This window comes from Balaenoptera musculus, chromosome 19 (assembly GCF_009873245.2).
Source record: "Balaenoptera musculus isolate JJ_BM4_2016_0621 chromosome 19, mBalMus1.pri.v3, whole genome shotgun sequence".
NCBI lineage: Eukaryota > Metazoa > Chordata > Mammalia > Artiodactyla > Balaenopteridae > Balaenoptera > Balaenoptera musculus.
The window spans coordinates 12,401,835-12,425,392 of NC_045803.1; the positions used below are offsets into that span (position 1 = coordinate 12,401,835).

The 23,558-nt window shown below is 56.6% G+C and overlaps 4 protein-coding genes across 12 annotated transcripts in view; 3 read left to right on the forward strand and 1 right to left on the reverse strand.

Moving 5' to 3' along the window:
* Window positions 1-847: 847 nt before the first annotated feature.
* Window positions 848-3,309, reverse strand: PAFAH1B3 (platelet activating factor acetylhydrolase 1b catalytic subunit 3). Of its 2 annotated transcripts, XM_036833933.1 has the most exons (5): window positions 2,962-3,309; window positions 2,648-2,737; window positions 1,823-1,939; window positions 1,622-1,744; window positions 848-1,184 (listed from the first exon to the last, which is right to left on the reverse strand). In XM_036833933.1, the coding sequence occupies exons 1-5, from the start codon at window positions 3,037-3,039 to the stop codon at window positions 894-896; spliced, it is 699 nt and encodes a 232-aa protein (XP_036689828.1). In that variant the 5' UTR covers window positions 3,040-3,309; the 3' UTR covers window positions 848-893. The 2 variants fall into 2 exon arrangements, with proteins under 2 accessions (XP_036689828.1, XP_036689829.1); XM_036833934.1 differs by lacking the exon at window positions 1,622-1,744 and having other exon boundaries at window positions 853-1,184; window positions 2,962-3,162.
* Window positions 3,310-6,091: 2,782 nt separating this feature from the next.
* PRR19 (proline rich 19) lies at window positions 6,092-7,285 on the forward strand. The gene is made up of 2 exons (XM_036834700.1): window positions 6,092-6,710; window positions 6,797-7,285. Exons 1-2 carry the CDS (start codon window positions 6,092-6,094, stop codon window positions 7,267-7,269), a joined length of 1,092 nt encoding a protein of 363 aa, XP_036690595.1. The 3' UTR covers window positions 7,270-7,285.
* A 1,930-nt stretch (window positions 7,286-9,215) lies between these two features.
* TMEM145 (transmembrane protein 145) lies at window positions 9,216-17,659 on the forward strand. Of its 7 annotated transcripts, none has more exons than XM_036835075.1 (15): window positions 9,216-9,404; window positions 10,178-10,252; window positions 10,369-10,446; window positions 10,529-10,615; window positions 10,709-10,810; window positions 10,914-10,998; window positions 11,105-11,176; window positions 11,269-11,358; window positions 11,686-11,766; window positions 11,854-11,932; window positions 12,079-12,172; window positions 12,922-13,094; window positions 13,966-14,086; window positions 16,141-16,347; window positions 17,312-17,652. In XM_036835075.1, exons 1-15 carry the CDS (start codon window positions 9,282-9,284, stop codon window positions 17,390-17,392), a joined length of 1,548 nt encoding a protein of 515 aa, XP_036690970.1. In that variant the 5' UTR covers window positions 9,216-9,281; the 3' UTR covers window positions 17,393-17,652. The 7 variants fall into 7 exon arrangements, with proteins under 7 accessions (XP_036690970.1, XP_036690971.1, XP_036690967.1 ...); XM_036835076.1 differs by having other exon boundaries at window positions 11,290-11,358; XM_036835072.1 differs by lacking the exon at window positions 17,312-17,652 and adding an exon at window positions 16,830-17,208.
* Window positions 17,660-18,120: 461 nt separating this feature from the next.
* Window positions 18,121-23,558, forward strand: part of MEGF8 (multiple EGF like domains 8) — a 41,309-nt gene continuing 35,871 nt past the window's right edge. For both annotated transcript variants that reach the window (XM_036834101.1, XM_036834102.1), the window contains exon 1: window positions 18,121-18,998. In XM_036834101.1, coding sequence (XP_036689996.1) covers window positions 18,812-18,998 — 187 coding nt within the window. In that variant the 5' untranslated portion in view covers window positions 18,121-18,811. The remainder of the gene's footprint in view (window positions 18,999-23,558) is intronic.

Below are 23,558 nucleotides of genomic sequence, written 5' to 3' on the forward strand. Positions count from 1 at the left end.
TGGCTGCCTGCTCGGAAGGGAGAAGGGATGTTGGTCGTACCAGTCCGACCCCCAGCTGGCCGTGGAGCTGGACTTCTCCCCCTAACCACCGTGAGGTGGGGGGTGCGATTCCAGGACCGTCCCTTCCCTACATCAGGGGGACGTGGTGGGCAGAGTCAAGATGCCTGTTCACCCGTCCAACACGCACGAGTTGGGGGAGGCCTGTGATGTGGTACTGCAGGAAGGGCAGTTCACCTCTGACGTTCCAGTTGAACGAGAGAGGTCTGAGCCAGGGGTGGCACTGGGTGGGGAGGCCAGTCAGCCCAGAGTACCATGCTGTCTCCAGTGACCCCTGCTGCCCTTGTGTGGCCTGAGCCAGCACTGCAGCCAGGCCAGAAGGAACCTCTCCTGGTTTACGCTTCTGTCACAGCCTGTGGACAGTGCTTCTCTGGAGAGAAAAATACCCATACGCTGTGTGGAGGGATGACTGCTAGGGGTGGGAAGGTCAGGAAGCTTCCACAGGAAGTCACACTTAAGCTAGGACCAGAGCACCAGAAGTTCCAGTCAGGGGGAAGAGCATGTGCAGATTGGAGGGCAGCTTTGGGTGGGCTTTGACTGTTGGGTCACCCAGAATTCTTGCTTGACCATAATCCTATAGGGTCATGTTAGCAAACCAGTTTCACTTCGTGTCTTACTGATTGGTCATGCCTGCCTGGAGCACCACTGTGATGACAGAAATCTGCCTGACTCTACAAGAGCCAGAGTATCTTGATGGATTGGTGTGGCCTGCCTTGGGTAGAGCTGCAGGGTCACAGACATTGGAGTTGAGATTCAGGTACCCAGAAGGGCTTGGCCATAAAGCAGAGAATGGGAGACTGAAGAATGAAAATTTAATGTTGCAGGGAGGCAGATGCTTAGGGTGTGGGTTCTGGCGGGGGAGCACCACCCTGTCCCTGGTCTTGGGCCAGCAGACGCAGAAGCAGGGAGTGCAGGGTCCGGCAAACAGGTGTGTACCCCAGCCGGCTGAGATGCAGGTAATCATACATGTCATGGTGGCTTATGGTACCATCTGAGTGCACAAAGCCAGGGTCTGCGTCCAGGAAGTGCGCCCGTGGGTGGCCAGCCAGTGCTGCCCGTACCAGCTCATTCACCTGTCGGTTTTTCTCGCGAAGTGGGTTGGGGTGCTGGCCCCGAGGAAGCAGGCCCTGAGGAAGGCAAGAAAAGTTGTGAGGAGGCATCCTACCAGCCTCTGGGTATCCTGTTCCCTGTGCCAAACTGTCCTCCACCCCCCACCAGTAAGTCCCCAGCTGCAGAATACACTAGGGATGGGAAGATGATGGTCTGAGACCTTATTCTAGAAGTGAGACCTTCTGGAAGTAACGGAAGCAAGATTAACCCTGGGAATGCCTGACAACTTTTGGTTCTTTAAGTGTCTTGAATTTCTCAACACCCCAGGAATCTCTAGCAGTCCCTTGGGCAAAAGGGGCTAATTGGTCCCTGAACATGTCCTTAACCACAGCCCCTCTGATGGGTGTAGCAAGCTTCAACATGAGATTTTGCCTTCAACCACTGCTCTGTGCTAAGCTGCCCAGGGGTCCCAGAACACTGCCGTTCTTCCCTTCCCATCCTCCCACTCTCTCACCAGCACCACGACCCGGGCCTGGGGCTGCCGCTGGTTCACCAGTTGCACGATGGCCTTGATGCCTCCAGCCACCTGCTCTGCGGTGTGCCCGTGGTTATTGGTACCCACCCAGACCACCACAATCTGTGGAAAGAGAGGCATGAAGCAGTGGTGAGGGGGCAGGCTAAGGGTGCTCGAGCTGCCCACCCAAGCCCTGCTCACCTTGGGCCGGATGTGTTCCAGCTCCCCGTTCTCCAGACGCCACAGCACGTGCTGCGTGTTGTCACCGCCAATGCCAAAGTTAAGTGCATGAAGAGGGGAAAAGAGCTCCCGCCAGATCTGTGGGCAAGAAGTGGTGTGGGCACAGGGGCACTGTCAGCATGGACCACCGCTCCCTATCCAAAGGTTAACCAAATGTCATCATGGAAGAGCCTTGCTTTACGGAAGCAGTCTGGTTAAATCTCACCTTGAGCAAACCCCAATATGGTCAAACCTCATTTTATGCAAACCCATTATAGTCTCACTTTCACAAAACCCCATGGAAGCAGGACTCCCTTCACGGAAACCCATTCTACTTGAGCCAGGCATGGAAACCCATTCCACTTGAGCCAGGCATCGAACCAACAGCATTCCAGTTGAACCTCACTTTGAGGAAAGCCATGGTTTAACATCGCTTAATGGAAAGATATAATTGAGCTCCCTTAGTAGAGACCTATTACCGTTGACCTTCACTTTGTGGAAATAACTATAGCTTTGTGGAAATCCATTAGGGCTGGGCACTAGTTTAAGCAAACAAAGAGCCTCATCCTAGGCAATCTTGCACGAAGCCTCATTTTAAGTCTCACTATACACAAACCCAGTATGACAAAGCCAGGACACACACTTCCTTCTCAGTAGAATGTGGCACATTATACTGAGATTCTGGGTGCCCGGCGCTACCTGAGGCTATTTCGGGTACCCCATACACCGCCTGGCCTGGGCTCTGGTCCAGGTCTGTCTGTGAGGGCACAGGCGGGGGTGGGGCAGGAGGAGAGGGACGGGCCTCACCTCGCACTGGTGCATTAGCTGGACTAAGGAGTCCCCGATGAAGACGACTTCGGGTTCTTTATCTTTGCTGTCGGCTACGAACCGATGGTGCTTTGGGGACGTAAAGGGGGAGTGAATGGCACGCGCGCTGCTGGGCCCGCCCCGCCCCGCTTCCTTAGGCGGCACCACGCCAAGTGCCCTCAGTTTCCCAATCTCGTAATGAGAGCGGCGCAAACCAGCTACTCTCTCAGAGCCTTCCCCCCTCCCCCGCCCCCAGCCCCCAGTCCCCAGCCCCCAGCCCCGGACTCCAAAGTATCGCGGGCGGGGTCGCTCACCAGGGACATCCAGCGCCCGTCGCCCTGCACGTCCTGCACCGGCGTGGGCTTGCTGGCTGGGTTCTCTTCTCCACTCATCTTGGCGCCGCGTCTCCAGCAGGATGAGCGAGCGCGGTCAGCCGGGGAGTGTTCCCGGAGGAGGCGGCGCCGCCACGCCCACCCCTACCCCTCAGGCAACAATGGACTGTCCCGAAGCCCGCACTCCAGCGGAGGGCGCGGCCGATCCCGGGCGCCACCTCCTCTCCGGGGCGGAAACCTTCACTTAGAGGAATTGCTTCCCCCACGGCGGCCGCGCAGTGGGCTCGTCCGGCGCTTCCTGCCCGGGCCGCTCACTCTCCGGCAGCGGCGGCGGCACGGGGCGTGGGGGGAGGCGAGACCATCCAGCACCCGTGGAGGGGAGGAGAGAGAAACCACCCTACCGTGAAAGCAGAGTGGGGAAAATCTAGCGCCCTTCCTCGGGGGAAGAAACCATTTGCTGTAGGGCGAGAAATGTGGGGAAGGAACCACCTACTGTGTGTGGGGGTGTGTGTCTGTATCTGTCTGTGTGTCTCATTCACGTGGTGGTAGGGGAGTGAGTGGACGAGTCCATGCTGGATCCTTGAGGGGGTGGCTCAAATGCACCTGGCAAGGAAGGGACGCTCCCATTTTCTTCTGACGTGGGGGAGAGAAAAGGAGGATGGAAATGTGAAAATTAGAGGCTCAGCTGTAAGGAGACACTCACGCTAAGGCAGTGCCAGGACTTTAGTGAGCCTATCTGCTCATGGGCCTCCCCTGCTCAAATTATGCCAGTTTTTGTGGCATGATTTCTAAACTATATGTCTTTGCATTACAGACATTACCCTGCCAAGAGGGTAGTGGAAGACGCAGAAAGATAAAGGAAATTAGAGATGCTGCAAGGCCCAAATCCAGCCTGGAGCCCCTCCCGCGCAGCTCGTCTTACAGATCTGTGGCCTCTGCTCCCCTCCCTAAACCTATGGCTGACCAACAATTTCAGCTGGGTGTGTCTGAGCTCCAAAACTTACATCCACAGCCAAGGCCATCTAAGGTCGCTGCCCCCCACCTCCTGCCCCAAATTAATCTCAGACCTCAAGTCTTCCCAGATCTCCCTGTTCTGGGGGACCAGGTGGGGGTCCCACACCACCCTCAAAGTCCTGGTCATATTCCTGTAGCTCCACTCCCAGATGGGATCTTCCTATCTATTCATTCCTTCTAGGTAGGTTGATACTGAGATATAGAGATGAATCTTATTTATTGTGTTTGTGTTTTGCCTCAATCCACTTGCCTGGAACAGGGCCTGACTCCCAGTATTAATACCAAGTACTATCTATGGCTGTTCACAAGTACTTGCTGAATGAGTATTAAAGGAATGGGTCAGATCCTGGCCTTGTCCCCGTGTGTTGGGGGAGGCAGATCCAGACACAAAGCTGAGGGAGGGATCAAGGTTGTGATTAAGGAATGCACAGAGGACCTCTGTGGGAGGAGAAAGAGAAGGACTCAGGGTGAGGGATTTCCTAGAAGGAGTAGTATCTAAGGAGTTAGGCTTTGAAAGATAGTGAAGGTTGGGCAAGCAATATTACCAGGTAATATAGAATATAGCTTATTAGGGTATGGGGAATACCCTGGCATAGCTTGATTTGAAACTCTGAGGGGGGAGCTCACTGGTGGCCTAGTGGTTAGGATTCCGGGCTTTCACTGCTGTGGCCGGTGTCCAATCCCTGGTCAGGAAACTGAGATCCCTCAAGCCACACGGCCAAAAAAAAAGAAGTCTGAGGGGACAAGTGTAGTGAGAAACAAAATTTACAGGCATCCATTCACCAAGCGCTGTTTTCAAATTGTATGTTGGCTCATTTCATACTTAACAGCAGTTATAAGAAGGAGAAGATACCAACTCCATTTTACAGATTAGGAAACTGAATCTCTGAGCAGTTACATGCTTTTCCGAGGTCACAGAGCTCAAATGTGCCTGGGCATTTGAACCTAGGTAGTGTAGCTCTAGAGCCTAGCTCTAAATGACGACACTATACTGACTCTCTAGGGATAAAGCCTGTGACTGCTTGGAGACTGGCTGTGTGTAGAGGCTACCATAGCCCTTCTCCCCCTTGGCTTCGCCTACATCTCCGCGCTCCAGAGAGAAAGTCCGCGGTAGATGTCTAAACCAATCAGCATTGAGGAAGGGGGCGGGCCTAGTTGACCTCACAGCCAATTGGTGGATAGGAGGTGCCTAAGGACAAATGAAAGAGGTTTCCGAATGTGAGGTCAGGAGGGGCGGGGCTATAACCTGCACTCAGGGCAGCTGGCACGTGCCCCTGGGCCTGTGCCTCTTGGCGTGGGGGTGGGGAGCCAAAGGGCGTGGGAGGGGCACGCGCATGCGTGCTTGCACGAGGCCCTGTGTGAGGCCCGGAAGAGCATCAGGCGCTTCCGGAGCTAGGGTCACCGCGGAAAAGAAGCCATTGTACCACACAGCCACGTGGAGTGGGCGGGGAGGGGGGGTTCGTTGGAGTCAGGAGAAGGTGAGGTGCCCTTTTCCTGCCTTGCCCCGTCCCCACCAACTGTACCCCCTTCCCTACCTCATCTGCCTCACGCAGCCTTGTTTCCTACCCCCTTCCATGACCAGGCCCCAGTCCCTGATAGCTCCTCTGTTGCCCTTTGTGTCCTCCCGAGTTATTCTCTGTTTCTCCAACTTCCATTCTCTTTCCTGCCTTTTTCTCTCTACCATCTCTCTCCACTTTCTGCAATCTCCAGTACCTCCTCTACCCCTGGATTTCTCCTCTGTCCAAAGTCCCTTTCTGGTTCACCAGATCCCTCCAATATAATGATCCCTTTCCCATCCCCCATTTTTTAGCTATTTCTTCATATCCCTGTTCTCTCTAACCCTTTCTCTATCCCCTGATAAATCTTCCCATTCAGCATGACTCCCTTGACCTCATCCTACTCCTATGACCCTGCCTTTTTTTCTGACCTTACCCTGACCAAGCCTTTTCCAGTTGCTCTCTACCAATCGCTTTGTCCATCTTGTGTCTCTAAATAGTACTCCCAGCTCATCCCAAACCATCTCTTCTCACTACTCACTTCTAGGTCTTTGACTTTTCTGCATGCTGATGACCACCCTGTCTTTATCTTCCAGGGCACCATGGACCCCAGGGGGCCAGCCCCCAAGCCTTTCCAGCGGCCTGAGAAACCTGGTCGTGTCCGCCGTCGGAAGACCAGGCGGGAGCTTAACGAGGCCCTGGCGGGCAGTCGCCGGCCATTGGCCCATCACGATCCTCCCGTGGCCAGTCGGGATCCTCATGTGGTCCTCCGGAATTCTGTGGTGCCTGCTGCCCCCAAGCTCGTGGTCATAACCCAGGGGCGCCTGAGCCGGGAGCACCGGGGTCTCTTCAACCACGAGGTGAAATCTCTGGACGTGGCACGGCTGCTTAGCAGTGGGTCCCTGGAGTCAGGCACCCCTGCACTCCCCACCAAGTCCTCCCCAAGCCCAGGCAGGGCCCAAGAACCAGCCCCACCGTCAAGGGGCAAGGAAAACCAGGTGCCTGGAGCCTCGGGCCCAGGCCCACCTAGTCCCCCCCAGCTCCCTGGCTTGGGGCAGCTGCTGAGGGAGCTGCAATGCCAGCTGATTCTGCCACAGGCCTTCCCCAGGAGGAACCTAGTACAAGAGGCCAGGGATGCCATCGTGGGCACCTTACAGGCCTGCCATGGCTGCGTGCCTGACCTTACTCTGGTGCTCCGGGGCTGCCAGCCACACTTGCCAGGTGAGCTCACCTCCTGCCCCCTGAGCTTCCTTTTCTTTTGTCTGCTCTAGCTCAGCTGTGCCCCATGCTTCTTTCCTCTGTGCCAGGGACCAAGCCTAGGGGCCCTGAGAGACAAAGGATGACACCCTCCTGGATCAACAGCCCTGAGGAGGCCCCAGGGGAGGGGAGGCAGAGGAGGCGAGAGGGGACAAAGGAGCTCACCTTCGCCATGTCTCACACCGCCAGCACTTCTACTGTGTACCGGGTGAACCTGGCACCACCTAAAGGTCCCTGGCCACCCCCATTGTCCCCATTGCCTTCGCCATCTGGGGCGGCCTGCGGCCCCCCAACAGCCTTTGATCTGCTGAAAAGCATCTGGCTGGTAGACACACCTCCCCCTCCCCGGCCCTGGGGGATTGGCCCACCACAACCCCTGCCTCAGCCACCATCACCCTTGTTGCCCCGAACCTCTGCCCTGGACTGGAGCCCCAGCCCCCCTGCCCCACTGCCCAGCCTCTCCTGGGTGGTGGCCCAGAGCAGCCCAGGGGCCTGGTGCTTTCCACCCATGAGACTGTACTGAGCAGGCTGAGGCTGGGTTGGGGGAAGGAATCCCATACTCTGATCACTTCAATAAAGTACCTTCCTCGTGATCCTCTTGGTTTTTAGTGAGTGGCTGGCCCAGGAGAGCAGCTTTTCCTAGCTCTGAGTTCTGGGTCCAGGGTGGAGGGGAAGGTACTGTCACTTGTTGCCTTCCTAGGGCCCAGGGGCCTTCAGTCAGTCTAACACATCCACCCACTGCAACTATGTGCTCGACTCTGAGCTCTGGTAATGCTGGGGCTCCAGAGTGAGTGAGACTGAGGCTGTGTCCCCAGGGGACTCCCAGTACAGTGGTGAACACAGACAGTTTCAGCCCTAGTGGTTGCATCTGGGAGAGAGAGAGGTGCAGGGGCTGAGAGTCCAAGGAGGGAGTCATGACTCTGCCCTGCTGATGAGGGAGTTGACATAAGACCCTTGTATTTTTTAAGTTTGGTAGAAACTTGCTAGTAGAGTAGGAAAAGAATATTTCAGGCAATCTAGAAATGCTCTTCTGTGGAACAACATGTGTAAGGCCTGGAGGAGGGCAAATAGGGGATGTGGGACCATTTTCATTCAGCCTATATCCCTAGGCCATGCTGGGATCTAGAGTGAGTCACGTCTGGGTTCTGCCTGTGAGAGGCTTCTGGTCTGGTGGGCACAGGAACAGTGTGTGTGCAGGATCCGGGCAGGAATGGCACATGAAGCCTGGATATGGCGATAGACTTTTTTCTTTGGGCTACAGTATATTTAACATTTTAGAATCAGTTATCTACTGTTACAAACCAGTGTGCTTGATTTGAAAAAAAAAGAAATTCTGGCTTCTCTCTCAAAAGAAAAAAAGAAAGAAAGAAAAGAAGGAGAGAAGGAAGGAGGGAGGGAGGGAGGGGAGGGGGGAGGGGAGGGAAGGGAGGGAGGGAGGGAGGAAGGAAACCTGGCAGCAGACCTACTATCCCTCCTGTCAACAACTGGCTGAAGCCAAGTAGCAGAGGCTCCTTTTTTGTGGGGTCCACACTCTCCTTTGAAAGCATTTCACACACTTACGTTTCCTGCTTGGCCTCCTGACTTAGAAAGTTTTTTAAAATGATATTTTGAGGAGCAGCAGATTTTCTGCAGTGGAGGGGGAGGGATGAAGCTGGAAATGTGTTGGAATCTGATCAGGAAAATGAAGCTGAGGGGCTTGGACTGTACTCTGTAAAGCTTTTCCAGGCCTCCCCATTGCCCACAGGGAAACCATAAAGTAAGTACCAGGGTGTAGGAGACTGGACTGGGAGGTCACACAGCTGTGACTTGGCTGAGGTTTTATGGGAAGGAAGTGGCAATGCTGGGATCTGAGCCCAAGCAATTGATTTCAGGGTCTGCTTGTGGGTTTCTCACAATACCACCTCTTCTGCCTCACAGCAGCTGGTTTCAGACCCTGGTAAGCAGTGACAGGGCAGGGTCAGGCAGCAGGGTGTAGTGGTTGTGGCTGAGGGCTCTCTGCCACCTTGGAGCTGTGTGACCCAGAACAAGTGGTTTGCCTACTCTGTGCCTCTGTGTCTCTGTAGGAACTTCACAGAGTGCATGGGATTTGTGGTGTTCACAGCTGGTGATGGCTGTTATGGGGGCGGGGATGGGCAGTCAAAGAGCAGTTTGGGGACTAAACTGGGGGGAGGTCAGGACAGAGCTGGGGCCTGGGGGTTGTGGGCCATCCTGAGATGGCAGTCTGGAGGAGGATACTCGGCTTGGGGGAATGTGAGTTCACTTTAGGACACAGGGAGCTGGAGGTACCAAGGAGATTCCCAGAGGGGAGGACTGAGGCTGCGGAGGCGTGGAGAGGATGGGAAAGGGGCGTCCCCTCCCACGGGGATTGGGAAGGGTCCAGGCCGGGTCATCCTGTGGAGGAGGGGGCAGGGAACGCGGCGCCCGGCGGCCCCTTTAATCGGGGGCGCGCGCCAGCCGGCCCGCGCGCTCTCGCCGCCGTCGCCGGGCCGGAGTGGGAGCCGGAGCGGAGCCCGAGCTGGGGCCGGAGCGGGTGGAATGGAGCCCCCGCGCGCGCCCGCTCTGCGCCGCCTGCTGCTGCCGCCGCTGCTACTCCTGCTGCTGCCACTGCACCCCCGCGCCCGCGCCAAGTATGTGAGGGGCAACCTCAGTTCCAAGGAGGTGAGCGCGCCGGGCCCTCCCCTGCCACCCGCCAGGCCCTCGAGGGACGAGAGGGAGGGGAGTGGGCAGGTGCCGCCCCGCCCCCTGCCGCCTCCCCCGGGCGGTCCCTGAGTGCTGCGCGGGGGCTGGGGTGGGGGGTGGGCAGGCACAGTGCGGGACTGGGTCTGGGTTGAGGCTGAGGGGGGCCATTGGGTCGAGAGGAGACTCGGGGATTGTAGGAGGGACATTGAGGTCAGAGTTGGGCGAGGAGGGGGACCGGGTTGGGAGAGTCGGAGTTTGGGGTGGGGGTGGGGGACGCCGAGGTGGTGCTGAAGGGACAGCACTTTTCACTGCGCATTGAGCCTGAGTCCACACTCCTGTTCAGGACCAGGAGAGGGCCGTTTGGAATACTCCCCAGCACCTAATGGTCTCTGGGACCACCGTGAGGGCATGTGTGGATAATTAGGGCAAAGCCGGTGGGATGGTATCCCTGATAAAAGGTGTCCAGGATGGGGATCTGGCCCTCCAGGGTCTTTCTCAGGCGCCTGGCAAATGGGAGAAGTGTTTGAAAGGAGGGGAAGAAACTTGGGGCGGCGGGGGGGGGCATCTGAAGGAGGAATCCTGGAACCAAGGTGAAAGGATTGCAGAAGAATTTTGGAGGTGACTTGGTCCCCTTACGCTTCTTGGGAAAGCAGGTATTCCAGGGTAGGGAAGAAAAGTTGGGGGGTTGTCTGTGGAGTCGAGGAGAGTTCTCAAGGGACTCAGAAGAGGGTCTGAGTGGGCCCTTTTTCCAGGACTGGGTGTTCCTGACGAGATTTTGCTTCCTCTCGGATTACGGCCGACTGGACTTCCGTTTCCGATACCCTGAGGTGAGCCTTCCCCAAGCACTCACCATGCTAAGGCTGGATGCTCCCTTGGCTTCCCAAGGCAAGGGTTACCCCAGCTCCCTATGCTCCCCCAACCCCCCAAATCTTTGGGTCTGCAGGCCAAGTGCTGTCAGAACATCCTCCTCTATTTCGACGACCCATCCCAGTGGCCAGCCGTGTACAAGACAGGGGACAAGGTGAAGTCTGTGAGGAGGGTGTAGGGGAGGGGCGATAAGGTTGAGGCTAGCCAAGGAGTGACCATGGCCCTGCCTCCCCTAGGACTGCCTGGCCAAGGAGTCGGTGATCAGGCCAGAGAACAACCAGGTCATCAACCTCACCACCCAGTATGCCTGGTCAGGCTGTCAGGTATGGGCCCAGCTTGCGGGGAATGGGCAGGTGCTGGAGGTCAAGGGCCAGGGGGAGGCACAGGCAGGCTTCAGCCTTCTTGCTCCTCCCCAGGTGGTGTCAGAGGAGGGAATGCGCTACCTGAGCTGCTCTAGCGGCCGCAGCTTCCGCTCAGTGCGTGAAAGGTGGTGGTACATTGCACTCAGCAAGTGTGGGGTAAGGGGCTGGGCCGGCCACCGGGGCCTGCCTTCTCCTCCTTGCCTTCCTGCCGACCCCCTCCCTGCCCAGGGCCCCCCTTAGGCCTCCACACTCCCCACAGGGAGATGGGCTGCAGCTGGAGTATGAGATGGTCCTCACCAATGGCAAGTCCTTCTGGACACGGCATTTCTCTGCTGATGAGTTTGGTGAGCATACGGGGACCCCAGATCTTTTGTGGGAGCCTGGAGCTGGGAGCCTGTTGAGGGACACCCATCCTGACTGCACGGTTTCCTCCTTCCACCAAATTGGCAGGGATCCTGGAGACGGATGTGACTTTTCTTCTCGTCTTCATCCTCATCTTCTTCCTCTCCTGTTACTTTGGATGTGAGTCCAGCACATGGGGTGGGGGGGAGAGATGGGAGAGGGGAAACAAGGTTGGAGGAGATGAGCTGCTCTCCCCTCCTGTCTGTGTACAGCCTTCCCCACCCTCCTTCCAGATTTGCTGAAGGGTCGTCAGTTGCTCCACACGACTTATAAAATGTTCATGGCTGCAGCAGGAGTGGAGGGTGAGGTGTAGAGTATTCCAACTTTTGAGTTCTGTGAGAGGAGGGCCTTAGGGCTCATGTACCTGGGCCTAAGCAAGGAGGGGCTGGGGGCCTGGACTCCTGGGTCCTGGGAGAGGAGGGGCTGGGGGCCTGGACTCCTGGGTCAGAGGGAGGAGGGGTCTGGGGCCTGGACTCCAGAGTTTCCTAGGAGGTCAGTGGGAATAAAGGGTCTAGAATCCTGACGGGGCTGAAGAAAGGGTTTTGGTCATCTGGATCATAGTGTTAGGGAACAGTGATGCCCTAAAGCTGCTTTCTGTCCTTTCCTCTCTCTGCCCATCCTCCCCTCAGTCCTGAGCCTCCTGTTCTTCTGCATCTACTGGGGCCAATATGCCACTGATGGCATTGGCAATGAGAGTCTGAAGATCTTGGGTGAGAATGAAGTGGGTCCAGGAGGGTGCTGGGGCTCCTCTCCAATTTGAGCCTGTGTCTGAGCTGCCCTCTCCTCCCTCCTACCAGCCAAGCTGCTCTTCTCCTCCAGCTTCCTCATCTTCCTGCTGATGCTCATCCTTCTGGGGAAGGGATTCACGGTGACACGGTGCCCGGGCTGAGGCGGGAGGGACCACTGTGGGGGGGTGGTGGCTGGGCTAGGGAGCAGGGCAGAGATTGGGCTGGGGGGGTGGCTGCCCCCTCCTCTCTTGACGGCCCCCACCCCTGCTGTCCCCCCTCACGGCATGCCGCCAGGGGCCGCATCAGCCACTCGGGCTCGGTGAAGCTGTCTGTCTACATGACCCTGTACACCCTCACCCACGTGGCGCTGCTCATCTACGAGGCTGAGGTGAGTCCTGCCTGCCACTGCTCAGGCTCTGCCCCGTCCTCCTCGCCCTTCAAAGCTTTTGGTGGCCTCTTCCACCTGTCTGCTAGCCCTTCCCCACATCGCGCTCTTCCTGGCTCCCTCTCTCCCACTCTGTGGTTTTCCGCCTTCCCATCTGTCTAAGTGCATTCCTCCCCTCTTCACCATCTCTGAGTAGCTCTCTTCCTCCTCCCTCTGTCTCTCACTGTCTGTCACATTTAATGCTCAGTGTCGTGATTAAGTTCAGGAGTCACACAGACCTGGATTCTGCTCTGGTTCTCCCACTTCCCAGCTGGCTAACCTTGGCTGATGGCCCCCATCTCTGGGCCTGTTTCCTCTTCTGTAAAATTAGGAGGATCTTACCTACCCCAGGGGACTTCTCTAAGGCTTTATATCACCTTGACTTTGGCCGAAAGTCTTCCTGCTTAGCCTCAGTTTCCCCTTCTGTGAAGTGGGGTGAAAATAAGAACTACTTCATCAAGTTGATGCCAATGGAAAAGCTTACACATGGTGCTGTTTAGCCCCCAGTGTTGGGCCCATGGTAGCAGACATATTCTCTATCTTTTCGCCCTCTCTGTCTACTTCTATATGCTTTCATCTCTATCTCTCATTCTCCTGCTGCTTCTGTCCTGACCAAGTACCTCTGCCCCCTGGGTACCTGAGGGTGGGGTCTGGGGTCCCTGTGTGGAGGGCTGGAGGCCAGGGCTATGACCAGCCTTCTCCCTTGGGTCCAGTTCTTTGACCCGGGCCAGGTACTGTACACGTATGAGTCGCCAGCGGGCTACGGGCTCATCGGGCTACAGGTGGCAGCTTACGTGTGGTTCTGCTATGCCGTGCTCATCTCCTTGCGCCACTTCCCAGAGAAGCAGCCCTTTTATGTGCCCTTCTTTGCTGCCTACACCCTCTGGTGAGACGTGCTGGGCCCCCAACCTGCCCCTGCCTTCCCCGGCTTCTCAGAAATGGCTGTTCCCAACTCAAACCCTCCTCTTGGAGGCAGATGGGCTTTCAAGTTAGGCAGCTGTCACCAGAGTCTGCCACTTACTCACTTTGTAACCTGGAAAGAATTACTTTCCCTAAGTGAAAAAAAGAGTGCCTCAGGTTACTTACCCATAAAGAAAGGCTGTCAGGGGTGTCTCCTGCAAAGGGTTATCTTGAGCATGCATAGGGCAACAGATGAGGGCTTCGAGTCTGGCACATAGTAAATGTCCAATAAAAGCCAGTTGTGATATTTTTTATTCAACATAACACAGCAGTAAAGTAGATGGATTCTAAGCCAGATTGCCTGGGTTTAGACCCAGTTCTAAAGCTTGTAAACTGTGTGACCTTATACAAGTCAATTAAATTCTCTCTGCCTCGGTTTCCTCACCTGTTTAATGGGGATGGAAGTTGTACCTGCCTCATAGAGTCACTGTGAGAGTTAGATGACCGTATATATGTGAAATGCTTAGAAACAGGTCTGGCATGCAGTAAGTCCTTAATTGTTTTTATCATATGTTAATTCATTCATCAAACATCTATTGATTTCCTATCAGGTGCCAGGATTGGGATGGGATAGAACTGAGTTAAATTCAACCTACTCCTTGCCCCACCCCCCAAATTTCCCATGCCAGTGGGATTCCTGTCTCCTTTTAACCTCTGGCTTTTGAAGGTCACACTGGCTTCCCTCCAGTTTGGGACCCACTTGGGACCTATGTGTGTGCATAGCAGGGTATTTGGGGCCATGGGGTGGGGTGGAAGGCAGGGACAGTGTCTCTACAGACCCAATACCTCCCCTTCAGGTTCTTTGCAGTTCCGGTCATGGCCCTGATCGCCAACTTTGGGATCCCCAAGTGGGCCCGGGAGAAGATTGTCAATGGCATCCAGCTGGGGATCCATTTGTATGCCCACGGCGTGTTCCTGGTGAGGCTGGGCATCCAGTTGGGGATGGGAAACCAATGGGTGGAGGATACATGAGGCTCTCCACGCCTGAGCTGCCTGAACCTTCTGTTCTGAGCTCTTGATCCATTTCCTTCACTTCATCCCTTTAGGCATTCAATAGACACTTATTGAGAGCCGGCTGGGTTCTGGCAGGCTATTCCACTGTATCCCCCAGAGTCCACCCTCTTCTATTCCTCTCTCCCACTTTTGTGTCCTGGCCTCTTCCCCCAACCCCACCCTCTTTCTTTGCCCCCCTCCCCATTTCCATCCTGACCCTGTGTCCCTAGACTCTCACTCGTCCCTTTTTATCCCCACTGCCTTCCCTAAGCCCCTTGGTCTCTCCTCCCCCCTCCCCCCCACACTCTTCCATCTCTGCTGCTCTATCACAGGAAGAAGCAACTGGGGTGGGTAAGGCTGGGGCTTCAGGGGGCCTAAGTCTGAATGGCAGCAGAGGGTTCGAGCACCAAACCTCTTCTTTGCCTTGGTTTACATCCTATCTGGCCTCCTGGCTGACAGTTCTTCTATCCATCCATCCATCCATCCATCCATCCATCCATCCATCCATCCACCATTCAACGGACACCTGTCTCGAACCAGCCTCTGTTTCATGCTGGGAACACTCACGTGCATTTATTTCGTCCTCTTGTTTAATTGGCAGAGCAACCCCAGACAGGATGGATAACCATCACTGAACCCACTATACAGAGAGGGGAAGCTAAAGCCCAGAGAAGGGAGGTGACCTGCCAGGCTCCATGGCCTTTGGTGGCGGGGGGCAGGGGGACTTTGAACCCAATCCTTCTCCAGCAGACCACAAGATCTGGCATAAGAAGGAATCACACAGGGAAATAGGCATTGCTGAAGACCCCGGCTCCTGACTCAAGGGGTCCACCATGTATTCTTTGCAGGGAATATACTGAGCCACTGAGGGAGGGGGCCAGGTCCCACATGTTCTACCCTAGAACCTTACGTACAGACTCACTTTCCCGGGACAGTCCCTCTTGAGGCTCTGTTCCAGGAAGTCACAAAGGGACAGAGAGAGGAGAAATGCTGAGAACCCACCACGTGCCAGGCTCTGCACCAGTGGTTTTCATTTCCACCCTCTCTTCATCTTTCCAAGTAGGCACTGTAACCCCTTTTCTGCAGTGAGGCTCTGGGAGTTTAATCAATGTGCCCCAGATCCCACACTCAGTGAGCTGTGGGGCTGGGAGGTGGGGTGCCCTTTCTGTTATACTTCACCTTCAACCAGTCTCCTTCCTAAAAATGCTCATGTTAGCTCAGCACAGCTCCACCTCTGGCACTCTACAGTTCTTTGGTTTCAGCTCCTTGTTCACTTATTCAGCAACTACCTTAGATGGACTGTGCTGGGCTCCCGTGTTGCAGTGCTAGGGTCACACCCGGTCTCTGCCCTCATGGCCTGCCAGCTAATTCAGGAGACATCTCTGCATTCAACCAATATTTATTGAGAGCTTGTATGTGTCAGGCACTGTTCTAAAGGTATTGGGGATTCAGCAGGGAAGAGAACAGTCAAGTACCTGCCCTCATGGAGCTAACATTCTAGAGTCTGTCAGTTGCTGTCCAATTGAACTTTCTGTGTTTATGAAAATATTCTACAATCTGTGCTGTCCCATACAATAGCTACTAACCACATGTGGCTATTGAGCACTTAAATGTGGCTAGTGTGACTGAGAAATGAAAGTTTTAGTTTAATTTTGATTAATTTAAATTTAAATAGCCACATATAGCTAGTAGCTATCATACTAGACAGAGTAGGACGCTGAAGCTTAACCATTCAGTGATAACTGGCTGATCAGGGCTCTGATGGAGGAAGCATCGGCAGAGTAGTAAGAGTTGTGATGGACGGGAAAGGTTAGAGGCCAGGGCACTGCGAGAGCTCAGGGGAGGCGCCTAATCCAGTTGAAGGGTTTCAGGGAAGCGGGGGATGTCAAGTGAAGGGGAATCCTCAGGGCCTCATGTTTATGGAGGCAGCTTGAGGCCTGGACAGTCCTTCTCCAACCTGCGCCTGCCCTTCGCCCCAGATCATGACACGCCCTTCGGCGGCCAACAAGAACTTCCCGTACCACGTGCGCACATCGCAGATCGCCTCGGCCGGAGCCCCAGGCCCCGGAGGAAGCCAATCCGCAGACAAGGCCTTCCCGCAACACGTCTACGGGAACGTGACGTTCATCAGCGACTCGGTGCCCAACTTCACGGAGCTCTTCTCCATCCCCCCGCCCACCTCCTGCGTAAGCCCCGCGGCCCCGGCGCCGGAGGAGCTGCTGGCGCCGCCCCTGGAGTACTTGACCCCGCTCCCGGCCCCTCCACCGCCCTCCACGTCCAGGCGCCTGAGCCCACCCCCTGCCTTTCGCACCCCCAGCACCCCAACGCCGCGCCGCGACCGTCCCCCGGCGCCCGCGCCCACCTTGCCGGACTGGGTCCTGGCGCTGTTGCGTACGCCCCCTCAGACACCCCGCGCGGTGCCCCCGCCGCCGCCGCCGCCGCCGCCCTTCCGCGGTTCTCCCCCACCTCCCCGGCCGCCGCCGGAGTTCGCCAGGCGCACCCCGACGCCGCCCCTTGAGTACCTGGCCCCACTGTCCAGGCGCCCCTGACTGACACCTGCGCCCACACCTCGGGAGGGGGGATCATCGGGGGAAGAGGGACGGGCCTTCGGGGCCGCATTTGCCCCCTGTGGGTCCTGGACGGCCTCTGACCCTGACCCCCCTCTCAGGCCGGGAAGCAGGTGGAGGAGACAGCGGTGGCGGCGGCGGTGGCCCCGAGGGGCCGCGTGGTGACCATGGCCGAGCCGGGCGCGGCCTCCCCGTCCCCTTCCTCTCGGTTCCCCAAGGCGGCCGACCCGAGCTGGGATGGCCCGACGCCGCCCTACCAGCCGCTCGTGCCCCAGACAGCGGCGCCGCACACCGGCTTCACCGAATACTTCAGCATGCACACGGCCGGGGGAACCGCACCCCCGGTCTGAGCACCCCTGCCCGCCCCTGCCCCATGGGCCGCGCGCCGGGCCCCGGCCGGACTCCGGCCGGGCTCCGGATCCCCGCTCTATCCCGGCCCCAGGGCTCTGCCAACCCCGGCCTTCCCAAACCTCCCCACCCCGCGCGCCCAGGTAGGGGTGCGTAGTGTCCCGCTCCCGCCCCTTCCCCCGACTCTTGTGCCAAACGGTCCCGCGGGAGCCGCTCTCCCCGTCCCCTCCCTCAGCCCCTGCCCCGAGCGGCACCGGATTCTGGGCTCCCGCTGTTCCGTGACCTCCGGCCCCCTGGCCCTCTCCGAGACCTCTGACCCCGCCGGACCCCGGAACACCAGTGACGATCGCCGGGACCCTGCCTGTTGACTCTCCAGGACTCCGCGACCCCGAGCCACCGCTCCCGGGACGGATGTTGTGAAGCTAGTCTCGACTCATACCTTCCCTTGGGATCTCTGTGACCTAGGACCCGTACTCTGTCCACCCTATCTCCATCCCGGAGGCCCTCCCTCAGGTCCTTGGCAGAAAGACTTTTTTCCCCTTCTTGCCAAAATAAAGAGGATTCGTTGAGTTTTTATGTTTAAGATGGGCTCTTTTACATCTTGAGAGTGCTCAGAGACGGGGCTGAGCAAGAACCGTTCCAGGCTCGGGACCTCAGTGCGCCCAACTGTGAAATGGTATCTTGGGAGGGGCCTGCATAACCTGACCTTTTGTTGACCCAGAATCTGGGAGCCCTGAAAATATGAATCATCATCTAGCAGAGTCCTCTTACTGTACGGCTTCTTTATTTTTACCTTCTCTTCCCCAGTTAGAGGCAGACGCGCCCTCCAGTGGCCGAAGCTTCGCTCAGCCACCTGCGCCGGGAGTTCGCGTTACGATTTTAGCACCGCGCATGTGTGATTCTCACTTCGCCAGCCAAGGAGGTCACTGCTGCGCATGCGTTTAGGGACAAATGGGCGGGGAAGTTTCCGGAAGTCTCCCTTTGTGGAGGGGTGGGATTGGATGCTCCGCAGTCCTCCCAGGGCCGCTCTGACCTGCGTCTCCGCGACTCTCGCCTCCTCTCCGTCCTCCCTCCCATCGCGGCCACTCGGCCCCCGCCCTCTCGCCCTCCAAGCGGGTCTTCCCGGGGCCGCTCTGGCCCGAGCGTCCCTTCATCTTTCTGATCTGGCTCATCCGGCTCGGAAGGGAGGCGCGGGTGGGTGAGCAAGGGAGTTCGTCTGTGGTGTCCAGGCCTGAGCCCCTGAAGACTGACTCTGCCCTGGGCACCCGCTCGCGCCCCGCCCCTGGCTGGAGGTGGGTCTCTCCCGGAGGACCATCCGGGCCAGGCCCGGCCCGCACTCTATGTAGGCCCCCGCCGAGCTGTAGAGCCCTTCGCCCACTGGGGACCCAGTGGTCTACAAGGTCCATTTCGGCCTGCAGCGGCCCGTTTATGAGGTCAGCCAGCGTATGGGGGCCCATGTCTATAAGGGACACCCATGGCCCCTAGGGGTCTGCCCCGTACGTAACGACCCCATTTACGGGGTTTTCCGTGGGTCTATAGGGCCCACCCCTCGGTTTCCAGAGCCCATCAACAGCGGAGGTTTCCGTCGCGGGGACAGCGACTCCTGGACCTCCCTGGTCTTCAAGGCCATGTCCCATCTATAGAGGTCGCATTTGCAGGTCTTCAAACCGGGTGGAGGGGCTTCTCCGGGTCTTTAGGACCCGTCCCTCTGTAAGGGTCAGTGCTGGAGACAGCGATGGCCCTGGGCCGGGCTCTGGCTGCGGCGCTGGCTCTATCTTTGGCCGTGCTGGGGCCACTGTCCCCTGGGGCCCGGGCAGGGGACTGCAAGGGACAGCGGCAAGTGCTGCGGGAGGCGCCAGGCTTCGTGACAGATGGTGCGGGCAACTACAGCGTCAATGGCAATTGCGAGTGGCTCATCGAGGGTGAGTGGGGCCGTGTGGGTCACACACTGGCTGGTGTGCTAATTCATCCATTTGTGCAATCTTGCATCCACTCACCATGTTCCCAGAACCGGTTCTGGTGCAGGCCCTTTGCTCTAAAATGCAGCCAGCCTAGGCCTTGCCTTGGAAGGCCTTGAAGTCTGATGGGGGAGTTGCACCCAGGCCCAGATGGACAATTACAAGCCAGAAGCATCAGTGAGGGGTATTCTGAGTAACTGTTAGAAACTCAGGCTCTGAGCCCAACCACCTGGCTTCAAATTTGGGTTCCACTTCTTACCAGCTTTGTGAATTTGGGCAGGTGGCTTCCTTCCTTTGAGGTTCAGCTTTCCCTTCCTGCAAGTGTGGATAGTAATAGTACTCCCCTCATAGGGCTGTTGGACTTAAATGAGAACAGGTATTTACTGTGCCTGGCACATAATAAATGCCCAGTAAATGGTCTTAGGATTATTAGTGTTGTTCTTTTTAAAGTACTTCAATAAAAGCATTTCTTTCAGTCATTCATGTGCCAGGCATTGTCTTTGCCTCTGGGACATAGCAGAGACCTCCACAGCCCCAGCAATCCCCGATGACTTGGGGCTTGGAATCCAGTGGGGGAGGCAAACATGTTAACAGACAGTCCAGTCCAGAGTGGTAGGGGCTGTGATGGAGGAACCCCACGGGTCTGGGGAGCCCAGAGGAGGTGCCTGACCTGTTGGGTGGGAGAGAGCAGAGAAGGCTTCCTGGAGGAGATGTCTGAGCTGAGACCTGAAGAACCAATAGGAATTAGCCAGGAGGAGGAGAAAGTCATTCCAGGAAGCGGGAACAGCCTGTGCAAAGGCGCCATCTCTACCCTCCTGGGCTCCCAGTCTAGTGGGGGAAACAAACCCACCCCCAGGGAGTGGGAATCCCAGAGATGACATCTGACTTAGCCTGGGCTATACCTGAGACCAGAGGCATGTGCAGGAGAGAGCAAAAGGGCATTCCAGGTAAGAAGAATAGCCTGTGCAAAGGCCTGGAAACAGGAGGATATGATGCTTTTGAGGAACTAGAAATCTGTGTGCTGGGACACAGAATCCAAGAAGACAAACAATGAGCCAGAGGTTGAAGGGTTGGGAGGAAGCAGGCGGTGTAGGACGTCGTGATTTTTGAGCTGTGTCCTGAGGGCAGTAGGGAGGTGGAAGAGAAATCCAAGACAGTGGCTGGAGAGGTCCAGGAAGGCTCCCTTGGCAGTGGATGAGGAGCTGGCCTCCAGGGAGAGGTGGGAGTCCCCCAGAGGAGGTCCTGGGCAAAGGCCAGAGGTGTGACAGGGTCTGGATCGTGCAGGGCCTCCTTTTGCAGCCTTTGGAGCTTGGTCTTTGTCTGGGGACACTGGGCATCTATGGAAGGTTTTGAGCAGGGGAAAGACATGATTTAATTTACGTTTTAGAAGATCTCTATGGCTGTTGTGTGGGGTATGGATGAAGCATGTTTTTTGGGGCGAAGTGTGTTGTCCCCAGCTTGGGGGCCATTCCTGTCTAGGGGATGAGAAGAGAATGGGAAGTGTGTGTATGTGTTAGGGGTATAAATCATTCTCTGGCTTTGAAGAGCTCCAGCCTGGTTGGGGATGGACACAGACATTTAGCCCCCGGTGTGCTCAGGGCTGAGACCGAAGGAGGTGCAGGGTTGGGTAGACGGGCCTAGGGGAGTGAGAAGACTCTGCTGGGAGTCACAGAGGAGGAGCCACCAGAGCAGGGTTCTGAAACATACAAAGGAGTTTACCTGGTGAGAAAAGGGAACAGCCTCTAGGAAGACAAAAGAGGGCCTGGTGGGTCTCAGGAGCCATGTCTAGGCTTGTCTGGTCTGGCTAAACTGTTGGCTGGGAGGAGCAGAGGGCACCAGAAGGAGGGGAAGAGGGGCCTTGAATGCCATGCTGAGCAGCTTTTCTCTTGGGATTGATGGGGAGCCAAAGGGGGATTTTGAGCAGGAGTGGGGCATGGCTCTCAGGCTGGGTCGGGGGTGGACTGGAGACTTGGTGTGCTCGTCTTGTGGGAGAGGATGAGTTCTGAACTGGGGCAGGAACTAAGGGGGTGGAGAGGCACAGAGAACACTGAGAGATTTGTGAAGTTTCACCAGTGAGACTTGGGGGACCGATTGGCTGGATGTTGGGGTAAGAAGGAGTCCAGGAGACTTCTGGACCCCCCTTGAGCTCCCATCCTTCCCAATGTCCGTCACCTCTAAGAACCAACATGCTCCCCCATCTATTAAAAAATAAGCAACTGACCCACTTACTTTTGTACCGTGTTCACACTTCATTGTGGCCAGTCCTCATAACATCCTCGTGAATAAGAGGCATATGCTTTTGAAAAGCAGGGGCATTTAGGGTCAGATCTCTGTCCAGGATGGTCTGGGGGTTAGGCCCATGTTGGGCAGAAACAGGAGGACTTGAACTTAAGGTGGAACGTGAGGAAGGCAGATGGTGAGCCGGCCCCTGGTGGGCACTTGGCAAAGATGTGCTTGTGATTCTAGGATCAGAGCTTTATAGTTTGGTTGTGGCTGGTAAGATTCTGGGAGGTCTGGCTGCCTGGCCTGACTGAATTGTTCTTCTGCGTTCTCCAGACCACAGCTCAGGGTCTATGTGTGATGTTCTTGGGGGCTCTGGCCAGAGCCTGAGGGAGAGCTGCCAACTTCAGTATTCTGTCTTGTGCATCTCTTCCTTCCTTCATCCAGTATCCAGAGCCCTTTCTCAATACCAAGCCCTGTTCTGGGCAATGTCGGGGAGGGATCCCCAAGATGAGTAGGCCCAGGCCCTGTCCTGTGGGCCTCCTAGGCTGCAGGAGAGACACACCTGGACACAGATGGTCCTGGCCCAGAGGAATGAAGGTCGTATTGGAAAGTGAGAACCTAGAGGGGCACCTAACCCAGCCAGGGGGCATCAGGGAAGGCTTCTTGGAGAAGGTGGGGAAGTTTGCTGGCAGGAAGGGAGAATGTGCTCTAGACAGAGAGAGGAACTTCTGCACAGGCCCAGCTCCTGATAGAGCTGTAAGCCGTGGGGTGATGTGAGACAAGTTGAGACTCCAAACACCAGGTTAGGGAGCTGGACTTTCTCCTGGAGATGGTGGGGAGCCATGGAGGGCTTTTGAGCGGGGGAGGGTAAGGGCCAGATGTCGAGCTGGGGAGATCCCTCAGGGACCCATGTCAGCGCAGGCCAGGAGGCCAGGAAGGAGGCTGGATCACTGGTCCTGGTGAGGGAGGACAAGGCCTGGGCTGGCATGTTAGAGTCACCATCTAGGGTCTTCATACCAGCCTTGGTGGCTGAGGAGAATTATCCCCATTTTACATCAAGGAAACTGAGGCCCAGAGAGCCCATGGAACTGGCCCAAGATCACACAGCTCGTGAATAGTGGACGAGCATCTCCAGTATGCAGATGGGTGTACTGAGGAGCATGGGTAAAGGGGCTGGCCTAGGGTCAGGAGCAGAGCTGGAACCCAGGTCTCCTAGTCTCCTCAGCCCACAAGCCTTCCCTGAGCCCCTAGTGGGAGATGTGGGCTGAGAGAACCTTCTGCAACCAGGACCTGGCAGAGAGCAAGAAGCACGACAGTGCTAGGAGTAGTAGCATTCTGAAGTGCTAGGCCGTATCATAAGGGCTTTAGGTGCATTATCCGTTCTGGCCTCCCATGTGGTCGCAGTGAGACCAGCGGGGACTGCAGTCATCTGAACGCTCACCTGGGCCGGGCTTCCGAGAAGGCTCCGTCACAGGGCTGGCAGTTGATGCGGGCTGTCAGCTGGAAGCTCAGCTGGGGTGACAGCTGGGACGCCTGCACACGGCCCCTCCACGTGACTTTGGCTTTTCATAGCATGACAGCTGGGTTCTGCGAAGGAGTATTCTACGAGGCCCAGGTAAAAATTGCAGGCTTCCTCTGATCTAGCCTTGGAAGTCCCAGAGCATCACTTCTTCTGGTTTGTATTGGCCAAGCTAGTCTCTGAGGCTCTTCCCAGATACAAGGGGCCGGGAGTCAGCCATCATCTCTTGATGGGATTAGTGGCCAAGAAGTTTGAATCGACCAGAGTGATTATATCCCCGTTTTAGGGATGAAGAAACAGATCCAGAGAGGTTAGCTGACTTGCCCAAGGTCACACAGCTAGTGGCTAGTAAGTGGCAGAGCCAAGATTGGAGCCCAGGCAGTCTGGCTCCAGAGTTTGTGCCCGTAGCTACTATTCAATACAGTAAACAGAGAGAAGAGACCCTGGGTGGGGACAGAGGGGAGCTGTGGTGCTCCAAGCTTCAGTCTTTGGCCAGGGGGAAGCAAGGGACCTCTTCCCTGAGAGCTCTTTTGAGCCCGGAACAGAGGACCCTCACAGAGGCCCTTTTCCAGCTGGGAGTATGCCTCTCTGCTCACGCCTGGACCGACCCTCAGGCTTGGGCATGTCTGAGGCTCAAGAATAAATGGGAAGTTCTGTGTGACCACTGGGATGGGGTTCCTCTCTCTGCACTTCAGTTTCCGCATCTGAATAGGAGGCGGTGTTCAGCCTGATCTCAGGGGTCCTTTCCAGGGATGATACTGTGATTTCTTCTTTGAGCTTCT